The sequence below is a fragment of the Delphinus delphis genome, chromosome 10, assembly GCF_949987515.2.
Source record: "Delphinus delphis chromosome 10, mDelDel1.2, whole genome shotgun sequence".
NCBI classification, from domain to species: domain Eukaryota; kingdom Metazoa; phylum Chordata; class Mammalia; order Artiodactyla; family Delphinidae; genus Delphinus; species Delphinus delphis.
In genome coordinates, this window is record NC_082692.2 from 52,661,614 (window position 1) to 52,675,395 (window position 13,782).

The following is a 13,782-nucleotide window of genomic DNA, read 5'->3' on the forward strand; positions in this document are numbered from 1 at the left end:
CGTTTTTCGTTCTCAAGATTGTTTTGGCTATTCGTTGCCCTGATATTATTTTGACATGTGAGCAGACAGATAGCCTCATGTCCAAATGGCACCAGGTTCTCCTCTAAACCAGCTGCTAAATGCACAGAAGGAGGAAAAATCACAGCCACCTTATTTATCATTTTTCCCTAGCAAGAAGAAAAGTTTTAACAAATAATGATTTATTTTCTGATTCTCCATGTAATATTGTGAATATTAAAACTTTAATAATGGCACCAAAATACTAATCATGCTTAACATCAGTTGAACTCATATATGTTCCAGGCTCTTTGTTAGCACTTTCACAAGCATTGTCTCACTTAGTCCTCACTGCATTGCTAGGAGGTGTAGGTACTGTATTCTCACTTGTTTTGCAGAGGAGAAACTGAGACTCAGTGAAAAGCACATGGGGCTTCCTTGGTGGTGCAGTGGTTGAGAGTCCGCCTGCCGATGCAGGGGACACGGGTTCGTGCCCCGGTCCGGGAAGATCCCACATGCCACGGAGCGGCTGGGCCCGTGAGCCATGGCTGCTGAGCCTGCGGGTCCGGAGCCTGTGCTCCGCAACGGGGGAGGCCACAACAGTGAGAGGCACGCGTACCGCAAAAAAAAAAAAGCAAAGCACATAATTTATCTTGGGTCACATGATAAGTAAGAAGTAAAACTAGAATTTGAACTTGTAGAGTTTGATTTTAGAACCAGCAACCTTAACCCCTACAAAAGAGGCAGAAAAAAGATACTTGTTTTGTTATTCTTTACTTATCGGTGAAACTGATCCATTTTTCATACACCAGTTAGATATCTTTTTTTTTTTTCCTTTGGCTGCACCATATGGCATGCAGGATCTTAGTTCCCTGGCTGAGGATCGAACCCACGACCCCTGCAGTGGAAGCGTGGAGTCCTAACCACTGGACTGCCAAAGAAGTACCCCCCGCCCCCCCCTTTTTTTTTTTGGTTATATACCTTCTGAGGATTGTCTTATTTTGCCTTTTCCCCATTTTTCTTACCGTTGAATTAGGGAAGATTCTAGAGAATTTTGATGTTTCTGCATGGTAGGAATTTAGGTGGTCAAAACTGGTCAGAAAGGAGGTCAAAATTATTGCTATAAGGGAGTAATTTAACTTAAAAATATTATTTAAGCATCCATCCCTGTTAAGCATGGATGTTTTCATTGGCTGTGAATTTTTAAAATTTCCTTTAGGGTGACTGGGAATTTCAATAAATGCAGTATATCAAGATGATTTTGTTGAGTGAAAGTACATTTTAATTGTTTAGAAGTCAACACATATTAGAATAATATCTAAAAACAGCAACCATGTGCTGGTATTGTGGGAAGATTCCTGGATTTACTGACCAAGTTTGGGATGGGACTTTGGGCAGGTCACATTCCTCCTGAGCCTCCTTTTTGTGTCACAGAGTGGAATAAACTCCAGAGCATTGTAAAGAACGCTTTTCTGTTGTTAACCAGTCGCCACTTTGTCTTCTGTGCACTCCTTATCCCAGGATCTTGGAGGCTGCCCGATGTTCCCATTTGACTGATGCAGGCTTTACACTTTTAGCTCGGGTAAGACAGAGGTTTTACAAAATCAAACCAAACTCTAATTCACCTCCCTCAGTCAAAGTGAATTGGAGTGGTCTTGGAGTGTGCAAAAAACTACCTTCAGAAATGACAGGCACCAAGTAGAATAGAGTCCTTGTGGGGGGTGTTCTGAATTTTCCCCAGCAGGCTGGAAAGCTAGGCAGGTCCTGTACCAGGCGTGGACCTCACTCTCACTTGGTCAGGTGGGACCCCAATGAGAAGAGCCTCCTCCCTGCCGGGAGATGCCCTTCCTCACACAGACCCCGACTCAGCCTCTCAGTAGCATCCCTCAGCTGGGCTGGGCTCTGCCTCTGCCCTCTCTCTCCACACTGCCCTGCCAGTGCCAACCACTGTGGGGCCCCTGTGGCCTGCTGCCCAGAACCCATGACCTCCTGGGGATGCTGATACACTCTTCCTCCTACCCCAGCCCTCCACCATCCCCACCGTGGCTGAGCGCCCACCCCCACGACCTCCCAGAGCCCATTCCATGGCTAAAATCTCTGTGCTGATACCTGTGAGCCACTGGGAAGGTGCAGACAACTGCCTTTCCAGGATGAGAGAAGGAAATGCAGCCCTAATGCCCATTTCCAAAGTGTATATGATTCAAAGGGCACCTGCTCAAAAGTGCTGGCTCACTGGGTCACCTTCGGAATGGGGTGTCTTATGGACTCTTACGGACTTTTTCAGAATTGTCATGACCTGGAGAAGATGGATCTCGAAGAATGCATCTTGGTGAGTGGACTCCTGACAGCTCTGCAGGGCGCCCCTCAGCCACTGACAGGCGTAACCAGAGATGCCAACTGGCCATTGTCTGGACCCTCCTTGCCCCAGCGTAGGTGTAAGGGCTTGGGAACCTGTGAGGGCCACGGGAGGGGGATGCATAAACTTTGGGCTGTTCTCAGTCATCAGAGTTACAGCCAAGTTCAGGATAGCACCATCTTTTGCCAAACATTAAAAAAACAAAAGGACTCATTTTCACAAAACTTAAGGGAGAAATAAGCTTGCATGTCCAGTGATGAGGTGACTCTACAGAGAAGAATCTCGGGGGACCCTCTTTGTCCCTTTGTCCCTCGGGCTCCCAGCCCAAGTGTGCTTGAGATGAGTTTTTAATTCTCTTTTGCACCTTTTGATTCTTGTATTCAGGAGAAGCAGGATTAGGTATTAAGTTCTGGTGTAGAAGCCACACTGACACCACGTGTTTCTCTCCAGATAACCGACAGCACACTCATCCAGCTCTCCATTCACTGTCCTAAACTGCAAGCCCTGGTGAGTCTGAGCTTTTTGTGACGTTACTTACCTCTTAGGGATGAAAGAACCCTCGTACTACAGCAAGAGCCTTCCTTTCCATAGGGTGTCATCATTCTTGGTTTCAAAGGTCTGTGCGTTGGGCTCACTTGGGAGGCAGGGTATCTAAATGTCACTGCTTTCATTTTAGGGTGTGAACCTAATATAGGGACCAGCGTCCTTACTCAAATTCATGTTCATCATGTCGGGTATAGTGAAAGTTAGCACGGTTAAAATGAGGCCATCCTTATATTACATTTCATATCTGCTCAAATATCTATGGGGGGGGGATTAGAATATACTGAAAGATCTAGAATGAGCAATGAAGAGTGTCATTGACACTCTTAGCCATGCAGACGTCGCATGCACGTTTCCCATCCGGCTGCTGGATGTGAAGCAGGGGTGGAGTCCCCATTTGGCTGCCTGCTCCCACCAGATACACTGACTCACTGAATCCCAACACAGCCCTGTGATGTGGGCACCATGGACATCCCTATTTTATCAGTGAGGAAGCTGAGGCTCAGCGCGGTTAAGAAGCTTGCCCAGATTTACACAACTGCCCAAAGGACCCAGATCTCGTGGCTTCCGTGGGGTCTGGTCTTCCCACTGTCCTGAGATACACGACAGATTTTTAAGCCAGCTCTCTCTATCCCCTTTGAACTTGCTCTGTCAGCAAGGGCTAGGATTTTATAACATCATTAGAGCTCCATTTGGCCTTGAGTTACTCTCCCCACCAGTTTTCCTTATTTCCACATTCCTTCTGGATGCTTCTCCCTCAGGCACAAGTGTGCTGGGCTTTGGACAGCTCTGGGACTTTGAGTTTGGTGGCAGACTTCAGAGATAGTCAGAAACCTACCTGTTTCCAGATTCTCTGCTGAAACTGTTTCCCTCTACACACCTGCAGATAATTTTGTCTTTCTAATGTCTTTACTCCCAAATTAGTTCTGATCTGGTTTTATAATTGATAGAACCAGTTGTCTGATGGGCTTTCTCCACCCCTTGTCCCCGTGTCCCTGAGATGGCCTGCTTCTCAGAGGTGTGGGGAAGGTTAGGAGCCCCGTGCTTTGTTTCCTGTTTTAACCTCCCTCCTCCCTGTTGCCCAAGGGCTCTCTCCCCGACTCGGAGATACCCTGGACTTGGACTCCCACCCCTTGGGCAGTGTCGTCTCTTGTGTGCACGGGACAAGGCCTTCCACCAGCTCCCTAACTCCTGCTTCCTCAGGAGTGCAGGCCCACCTCAGCGACGGGCCAGGAAATGTCTTCCAAATAGTGTTCTCCCCAGCGGGGATTCTGGTGACTGAAATCTTCTCCATCTTCCCCGATATTCATACAAGCTACTTCCAGAAAGGGGACTTAGAGTAAAAGATAAACTATAATAAAACCCAGAAGTCCAAGATAAGAGCCTCAAATGAAAATAAAAAAGAAAAATACCTGGAGGATTATTAGCAGAAAAGCAGGGAAACAGTTGCAGTTGAAATCTAAACTTAGCTTTGGAGATGCCTGGTAGCCCACACAGAAAAGGGAAATGCTGTGGATTAAATCTGATTATATTCATCAAATTCACTCTACAAACACCTCTTGAGGACCATTACACGCCGGGCACTGTTCTAGGCACGGGAGAGTGAAAAGATCATTCATCAGAAGAGACAGACTTTATCGTCACTCAGAAATTGCACAGCAGTGTGTGTCTGGATCCTTGTTAACGGATACTCCAGGGGCTCTCCCTGCTACGGACATGGTAGCAGCGCCTCTGTCAGCCCCCAGGTAGAGCCAAGGGTGAGTGGAAGCTCAGGGTTGTTGGATGTGCGTTTCTGCTGCTGCAGGTCTCACAGCACAGATGCAGAGTCTTGGTGCGGGGCAGCCCGGGTGCGCCTGGGACACGCGCTTAGGAGCAGCCGGTCCCCACCTTCCTGGGGGAGGGCCAGACAGTGCTCTCCATGCTGGAGCCAGGGGTCCACCCCAGGGAGTCCTCCCCCAGCCTGGGGAGCTCAGAGGAGCCAGTGCTATTGGGGCAAAGCTCCATAGATTCAGAATTTTGAAATCTGGTTTTTAGCTTTTACTAAAGATCTGCAAGCAGGAAGAAATGAGGGAAGTGACCACTAGCCCCGAGCCAGGTAACTATCACACCTCATTTGCTAAACTTCAGTTTCTGGTTCTTCTTTACATGTGAAGGAGGCAAGTGTGCACATACCCCACCCCTTCCAGGAACTGCTCTGTGATCCTCAAGGGAGGAAGGACCTTGTACTCGCACAAAAACCAAATCTAGAAGGCCATTTTGAAAGGGAAACTCATCATGTTTCTTTGAAAATAAGTCAAATATACAGTTGCAAACAAGGGGAACTCCAGATTCAAAAGAACACAGAGGAGTTCATGAAGTTTGTTCAAAGGAGGTTAAGGATCCTCTTCGTTACTTCAGTTTTTAGTTTGTAGGATGTCATCAGCAGGTTCTATTGATAATTGGGGGGCTGGTTTCCTCTTCAGTACCAGAGCCAGTTTTTTTGACTTTTAAAATATTAATGCAGCTCATTGGTCCTAGAAGCTATCTAAGAATTTTAGCTATTAAAGAATAAAGAATTGCAGCCAATAAAGACTATATTATTTTCTTGATGCCACAGAGTTTTATCTTTCACCCTGATTTATCACAGCCTTTACCAGTGAGATTTGTACCTTCATGTTTTCTTGTTACTAATTAGTGCCCTTTTCAGCTTAACAAAGTCCCTTTAACATTTCTTGTAAGGCAGGTTTAGTGGTGATGAACTAGTTTAGCTTTAGCTTGTCTGGAAAACTCTCTCCTTCCGTTCTTTTTTTGTGGCCACGCTGTGTGGCTTGCAGTATCTTAGCTCCCCAACCAGGGACTGAACCTGGGCCCCAGCAGTGAAAGCGCTGAGTCCTAACCACTGGACCGCCAGGGAATTCCTATCTCTCCTTCAGTTCTGAATAACTTTGTTGGGTTTAGTATTCTTGGTTGGAATTTTTTTTCATTTCTGTCAGCACTCTGAATATATTGTGCCCCTCCATTCTGGCCTGCAAAGTTTCTACTGAAAAGCCTGCTGATAGTCTTACGGGGAGTTCCCTTGTATATAACAAGTTGTTTTTCTCTTGCTGCTCTTAAGATTCTTTAATTTTTGACATTTTAATTGTAATGTGTTTTGGCGTGGGTCTCATCTTATTTGGAATTCTCTGGGCTTCCTGAATCTGGATGTTTCCTCCCCCAGCCTAGAGAAGTTTTCAGCCATTATTTTCTCCATTAGCTTTTCTGCCTCTTTCTCTCTCTTCTCCTTCTGTTACCCTCATAATGAGAACATTAGTCCACTTGATATTGTCCCATAAGTCTGTTAGGGTATCTTCTTTACTTTTTTTCATTCTTTTTCTCTTTGCTGCTCTGATTGGGTGATTTTCACTGCCATGTCTTCAAGTCACTGATCCTTTTATCTGCTTCATCTAGTCTGTTCTTGAAACCTTCTACTTTATTTTTCAGTTCAGTTGTATTCTTCAGCTCCGTGACCTCTGTTTGGTTCTTTTCCCAGATAAGGGCGTAAACTCCTGTCTGGGGGGATACTGACCAGGGAGAGTGCAGAGATGGCATGTACCTGCACCTACCTTTGCTGAGAGCACATCTGTAGGCCTCTAGATGTGTACCAGACCTGAAGCCCGCCCTGTAAGCTCCAGGACAAGCAAATAGGCCTCTTTCCCAGAAAGGCTGGGGGTGTGTTTCAGCCTGCTGTCTGTAAAGTGCCCTGGGGGTGGTAGCCTGCCAAGAACTCTTTCATGTTAAAGTCCCATGGGACCCAGGAATACAAGCCTTCTTTGGCCATCAGGGCCAGGTGAGCAAGGAGCATCCCATGGGCACCTTATACAAAGACTGGGGCACCAGAAATAGAAACCAGGTCACCAGGCAGATGTAAAAGCTCCCTCTGGGAGATCCTGGTGCTCTGGAGCACGGCAGAGGGGAGAGCAAGGACAGCATCAGCCTCCAGGGTCTCTAGGAAGGATTACAGTCAGCCCTTGGATGTGTGTTTAATTAGAAACTTGTGCCCCTGGCTGCAGCCGTGAGGACAAGCTCCTAGTCCTCCTTCCGAGAAAGACGACTCCTGGGTGTTTTCTCTTGCTGATCCCGGGACGTGGGAGCCACGTAACAATCTCTCCATTGGTTACAGTCCCGTGGGACCCCGCAGGCCAGGAGATGGACGTGTCCCCTGGCAACAGCTGCAAAAACGGGGGCACCAGACACACGTGAAACTCTCCCCCTGAGAGAAACATAGAGACAGAGAATGAGGATGGCACCCTGGTGCAAGGCAGAGGCAGGGCCGGGAGAGGATGCGAAATAGTGCTCACCGGGAAGGAAGAAGCCCAGAATTTAAAAAAGAAAATGTCATCCAGTGGCTGGAGCTCGGCAGAGGGAATGTGCAAAGATGGCCCCCGCCCATCCCTAGGCCCTGGGGGCACCCCAGCAGGCCCCCCAATGTGTCACCTAGCAGGCGAGCCTCCCACACCCGGGCTGGGCTCCCCTCCATCATCTGGGCCCTGGGGGTGGGGAGGGCCCGGGTGTGAAAGTCCTTTGAATTCCTCCTCACATTGCTGTGGTCTCTGGGTCTCTCGGAGGTCAGCGGGTTGGTTTTTCCAGCTAGACGTTCAGGTGCCTAATGTGGGGTTAAACCGTTCTAAACCGTTCGCTCCTCAGTGAGAAGCTCCAGGTTATGAGTTCCCTCCTGCCCGGGGGTCTCCGCGCTTGGGGCCGGGGTTCATGACAGACTGGCCCAGCCTCTCCGTCCGCTTCCAAGTGGGCCTTCTCTCATCTGCCCAACGTGGAGAGTCGTTCAGCCAGTTTTTATGTTTTTTTCTGGAGGAAGCTGTTCCCTGTGTAGCTGTAGATTCGCTGTTTGCGGGAAGAGGTGAGTTCAGGATCCTCACGGCGCAGACCGCCCTCTGCAGTGTCGGTTCCCATCTTTACCTGGCGGGAAGGTGAGAGAAGCCGCTGCCCATGGGCCCACAGCTTTGTGCTCCATCCTCCCGCTGCTCAGTGGTCGGCTGCCTGGGCCGGCTTCCCTGCTCTTCCTGGGCCGTGAACCTTGGAATGAGAGGGTCCAGCAAACATCTGTGCTTCCCCTCATTCCAGAGCCTGTCCCACTGTGAGCTCATCACGGATGATGGGATCCTGCACCTGAGCAACAGCCCTTGCGGCCACGAGAGGCTGCGGGTGCTGGAACTGGACAACTGCCTCCTCATCACTGACGTGGCCCTGGAGCACCTGGAGAACTGTCGTGGCCTGGAGCGCCTCGAGCTGTACGACTGCCAGCAGGTCACCCGCGCGGGCATCAAGCGGATGCGGGTAAGTGTCGGGCAGCAGCCACACCTGGCAGTTTCTCAGCAAACGACAAATACACCAAGAATCAACATCCATTTTCTACATTCTGTCCTGGGCCAATAGTTACGCAAACTATCCTCTTAGACTTCTTCTAAATTTCCTCATTAGACCCCACCCTGGAAAGAGTCGACTTCTAGAATGGGTCTGGGTGGAGGTTCCATGTGGTCTGTTGATTAGCAAACTTACTAGAAGGAAAGGGACTTAAGGCCGTTATCAGTAGGCTTGATCTTTGCTAATTTCTACGTATAAAGTGTCTTAATAACTGTGGCGTTCTTTCCGCATGTAGTTCACCTCCGTCGTTCTTGAATACGCTTTAAGTTTAGGCAACTTTGCACTTAGACCCCTAAGCAGCCCCAGGTGCTACAGCTGTTACATCTCTACTTGGTTTGCACACAGGGACAACGACCACCCCTTTGTCTTTAAAAGGTGCTGTTTGGGGAGACGTGCATGTCGACAGGAGCAGCGTTAGCGCACACCAGAAATTCTATTGGGACTATCTGCCTAATGGTAGAGTGAACTAGATTCTATAGGAGAACTGTGGGCTTTTCTAGGATTATGCCTGCAATCCCCAAACTATCTTATGACTACACTTTTCCTTTCTACTTTCAGGCCCAGCTCCCTCATGTCAAAGTCCATGCCTACTTTGCTCCTGTCACCCCGCCGACAGCAGTGGGAGGAAGTGGACAGAGGCTGTGCAGGTGCTGTGTCATCCTCTGACAGCAGCTGCCCAGCCCAGGGCTTCACGAGGTGTCCCTTCCTCCCGAGGACCCGAGTCTTTCTGACGTAGTCCACCATCATCCAAATCTGTTGATTCTCCATTGGGAAAGGCATTTACAGGTAAAAGACTTCTGCAGGGACTGCAGTAACTCTCGTGATAGTTTTTACCTTTATTCTGCTGTGATGCAATCAATTCAAAGCCTTGTGTCAATTACCACAGGGCAAGAGTGGTCATAGTGCAGCCAGGACCACGCAGGAGCCCTGGATCTCTAGAGGTGGGTGCCTCCCTCGGTACAGGACTCCTGCCCTTGGCTTTGTCAGCATTCCTCGAACAGACCATTAGTGTTAGCACAAATTGAGCAGAAAAATAAGCTGTTGATTTTCTACCTGATACTTCAGCCAGTGGCCTACTTTTATTCACAACGATTCCATTTTGATTAGCAGGACTTTTCCACTTTGAAGATTAAATAGCAACTTTATCAAAGTGACTATACTGCAAATTCATAATGCCCGACAGTTTTCTATGTAGCGACTTACGTGGAAGGCAAGTTAACAGGTTTCCATGAGACACCAAAGAATGAGGACTCTAAACAGGGTGAAGCAAGGTCTTCACCTTTCTGTTTCTGTCAACTTGTCGTATATCCTTTTGGGGACCAAAAACTAAACAAAAGCAACTCAGTTTGTGTTGCCTGATTGGAAATCATAAGCTCTGGCGTAGGCTGTGGCACATAATGTGTTGTTGTTATAGAAAAGCTGATCATGTCATGTCTCACAAACTTTGGGGGACCTTAAAGAAACAGAATTAAGGCTCAAGTTATCTATAATATAATCAATTAAAAATAATGGATGCATGTAGAATGGGTGTGATTTTTTTCCAAGTTTATTTTAAAATCTTAGAAATCAAGTTACACCAGGACTATTCAAAAATTTTACACACTTAAAACTAAAATCAGTAAAGTGTTGGCACCTTTGAGACTTATATAAAAATGAATAAACCACTGCAATGCTTAAGCCAGAGGGTTTTATTGCTATTATCTCATGGCAGACAAATCTGAGCAAATCCATCTTCCAAATTCAGGTGTTCCTAATGTTACCTGAAATCTGATAAGATGATCTGGTTTCTGCTCTGTGCTGTCCACATTTGTGACCTTTACTGCATCTCTGTGTTAATGGTAGCCAACCCTTCTTAGTAACCACGCCCCAAACTGAAGAGCCCAGAGCTCACGAGAAGCTGAGGGAAACAGCAAAAACGAGAAATTTCCCCATGACGAGCAATACTTCTAACTGGGTTACGGTTCTATTAGGTGGAGAGTTTTAGAAGCATTTAGGATACGAGGCCTCAGCTGCATTCTGGGGAGAGAAGGCAAATAGATGGATATACAACTCTATAAATCAATCAACAGGATTATCAGAATAAGCATTAAAGTCCTGATGATTCTGCTGCCTTATTGTGTGTATACCATAGCAGTTATCTAAATATACATTTACACCACTGTGTGGGGGAAAAAATGGCTGTTGCAGGAAGCTATGAATATAGTTTCTATTTTAAAAATTTAAATGACCATGGGCCTTCTATACATTATCTCTTTTGAGCCCGGACACAACCTCTCACAGCTGCTGGACTCTGGCTGAATGACGTTGGACCACATCTACAAAACAGGAGAACCTCTGTTAAGAAAAATCAGGTTTGCTTCCCCTTTAAGTGTGGCACAGTCACTGGATAAGCTGTCCTCAGTTTGCATCAGCTTTGAGGAAACAAACTGAAAACACACACTCCCATCAGCTCTTATAACAACATTGGGACTGGTGTGTACTCAGAACATACACAGTGAACTCCTTGATTCTATGACATGAGGTGACACACTGGCAGGAACTTGGATTTTAAATGAGACACACATTTGCAAAACAATCGGAAAACATTTATTATACTGAAATGTGTACATCCTACTATTAAAAAAACAAAGTAGCAAATTTGCTGGTGCCATAATTTAACCTGTTTCACTGGGACAGACTAATGTGCTGCTTGGTGTCATTTCAAGTTTGATGAGCTTTAATTATTTTTACCCCACTTGTAAAACCTGATGAGGAATTCAAAATAGCACACAGCATTAAAAATGACATTTATTGTTCCATAAATCTTGAGACTCAAAAAGGAATGCTAAATAGACAAGCAAAACTCTAAACAATTAATTAAGAGAGAAGCTCACTTCTTTCCCAAGTGACTGGTACAGAAAACATGTGGTCATACAAAAGCAAAGGGAAAATGACGGAAAGGAAAGCTCTCCTGCTTTAGGGTCTATACAAGTTGTTATGGATATTTTCAAACCAAAGATGGAATATTTAGAGACATTACTTTTTCATATCAAATAACCCCCTTTATGAATAAAACATAAAATGCCAAAGCTTTCACCCACTGAAGTAGTTTTGTCTTCTGGGAGAGATTTTAAACTCAAAATCACCCATTCTTATTTCTGCCTGAACAAAGATAAGGATCAAATAATACACTCAAAACCAAGACACTGGGTAAACGGACAGAGATGGTATAATTAAAATGGAATCGAAGTTTGAAAAGAAAATTGTGTCTAGTACACCACAGGCCTCAAATGCTTGCTGATGAATTTTGGGAAGGCTTCGGGTGAAGGGAAGAGATAATAATGATTGATTGATTGATTGATTGATAGTAGAAAAAATTGCAAAAACAGTGATTCCCTTTGGAAAGTATACTGGCCAACAAGCATTGGTTTTGTGAAAGAGGCACTCTTTTTATAGAAAAAGAAGCTATTATGTGGTGTATAAAAAAGTCCCTAAATAATCACCAGAATGTTACCCGTGATTGTACTAAAGCTCCATATTAGAGAAATGTGAGGAATTTTGATGATACAATATAGTGTTTGTGATGTCTAGTGTTCCACAAATAAATTTCAACTCTTGATAATGAAGACCCCTTAACACCAAGTCAGAAACTATCACACTGTTTTCTCCTGCTTAGGTGTATTTCCAATGTTGGGGACAGGTCTTTAAAAAAGTTCAACAACAGTATGGTGCAGGGTGGGGTGGGTGGTCAGAGACAGAGAGAGGGAGGAAAAGGAGAAAGAAAACCACATGAGTTTAAAAGGCATTGGGGCTTCAAAAATGAAAACCAAAATGCTAAAAACGGAAGCAGAAGCAAAAAGTTTTTCAATAAATCTGTGACAAAGCAAAAACACAAAAGTCTTTGTACCTATTAGGATTTACACTGATCCTCTCACCAAGGTACTCTTGATAATGCAGTTTGCTTCACGCCCCTCTTCCTGGCTTGGGGCTTCTCCGATCTGGCATGATCACGGCAGATGCGCACCCTTAGACATGATTTTTTCCAAGAAGGCGCCAAGCCTCTCCCCTGACCAGTGATCGGCCCGTATCAGCGCCGGCCTCCCTCTCTCCACACGTGGATTTGGCACTGGCCCCTCAGCAGCCAGTGCCCCCCCACCCCGACCCAGGTCAGCATAAGGTCCCGGCAGCAGAAGCCGAACTGGCCCAGAAAGGTAAATGCCCACAGTACGTCTTTACATTCATTTCCAAACCGCATACAGTGTAAAAAGACAGCGAAGGCTGCTTCTAGGGACTGTGTCTACTGGCCTCTCTGGCAGAGAAGCAGGCGGCCTACCTGCACCGGGGCCCGACGTGCTCACTGTCCCGGGCCGAGGCCGAGGCAGTGAAGCGAAGGAGACGTGCCTCTCATCCAGCTTGTGAGAAGGGTCATCCTGTGTTTTCAATATGAAACATTTCATACGGTAAAATCCAATCCCAAGACTTCTTGGATTCAGTCTTCACACACTTTTAAGCGTAACTTTAACTGGTGCTGAATAGAGTTCAGACTACGTCAAGACGTCACTTCAAAATTATGTGGACGCCACCGCCGTTTTCAGCTGTGGAAAAAAGAAAGGGACGTTAGGCTCAATTTTTTACCAGGCTGGAGAATCAAGACTACGTTGAACACTCCTAGAACTCTACAACCCCCCGCCCCAGTTCAGAGGGTACCTTTAAATATTCGAGAGGAAAACAAGCTAACTTGCTCCAGTCCCTCTTGCCTACGGCAGCATCACATGCACATTCCCTTGGCCCGCCCCACCCCCGACCTGAGGGCAAGGCACAGGGCACAGACTATCCAATGAACTGGGTGCTTACATCCACCTTTTCTGGAAATAATTTTTGAACTCCTCAAAAGTAGATCTGAAACATTTTAAAAAAACACATCACTACTTTTGCGCGATGGCCTAGTGTTTCTCGGGAGATGGCGAGAAGCAGCAGTACAGGCGGTCATCAAGGAACAAATGAATTTTTCCATAAGGACCAATGTCTGAAAACAGTACACTGAGCAAGCCGGGGACGTCCTGTGATGCCTGACACCAGAAACCCCACCGCCTTCACAGGACGCAGCCACGCGTTCACTGTACGAGCTGCCTCTTTTATAGACAGTGTGAGTTTTGCAGAGTAAAAACTGCATTGTTTTGAGAACGAAAAATTGAGCCAGAAGGGTGCTAAACTAAACATGTCTGATGAGAAAAGATAAAGTGGGCCAGTTCACAGACTACACAGCCCTGCACCGCAGGTTAACTTGGTGGCTTGGGAGACACGCCAGGCACAGGGTGAAGTCCTAACTTCAGCCCCTGCCTTCTAGGTGGGCTGCTCTCTTCCCAGGAAAGGGTGACACGTGACATCATGCTCTTTGAGGTGCAGCTTTAGATCTTAACTCATCAGACTTTCAAAGGTCTCTTCTCATAGTAACTTTACATTTAAAAAAACCCTCCTTTATCCAGCCCTGTAACTGGAACTCTACTGAA

The 13,782-nt window shown here is 46.5% G+C and overlaps 2 protein-coding genes across 7 annotated transcripts in view; one reads left to right on the top strand and one right to left on the bottom strand.

The window, feature by feature from the left end:
• The window catches only part of FBXL2 (F-box and leucine rich repeat protein 2), a 78,582-nt gene extending 68,621 nt beyond the window's left edge, over positions 1–9,961 (top strand). Inside the window, exons 11-15 of one of the 3 annotated variants that reach the window (XM_060022109.1) lie at positions 1,519–1,579; positions 2,282–2,326; positions 2,804–2,860; positions 7,994–8,206; positions 8,852–9,961. In XM_060022109.1, the coding sequence (XP_059878092.1) occupies positions 1,519–1,579; positions 2,282–2,326; positions 2,804–2,860; positions 7,994–8,206; positions 8,852–8,959 (484 nt within the window). In that variant the 3' untranslated portion in view covers positions 8,960–9,961. Of the gene's footprint in view, positions 1–1,518; positions 1,580–2,281; positions 2,427–2,803; positions 2,861–7,993; positions 8,207–8,851 lie in introns of those variants that run through there. The other 2 variants (XM_060022110.1, XM_060022111.1) reach the window with 2 other exon arrangements.
• Positions 9,962–10,856: 895 nt separating this feature from the next.
• UBP1 (upstream binding protein 1) overlaps positions 10,857–13,782 on the bottom strand; it is a 70,701-nt gene continuing 67,775 nt past the window's right edge. For all 4 annotated transcript variants that reach the window (XM_060022104.1, XM_060022106.1, XM_060022105.1 and 1 more), the window contains one exon: positions 10,857–12,867. In XM_060022104.1, coding sequence (XP_059878087.1) covers positions 12,830–12,867 — 38 coding nt within the window. In that variant the 3' untranslated portion in view covers positions 10,857–12,829. The remainder of the gene's footprint in view (positions 12,868–13,782) is intronic.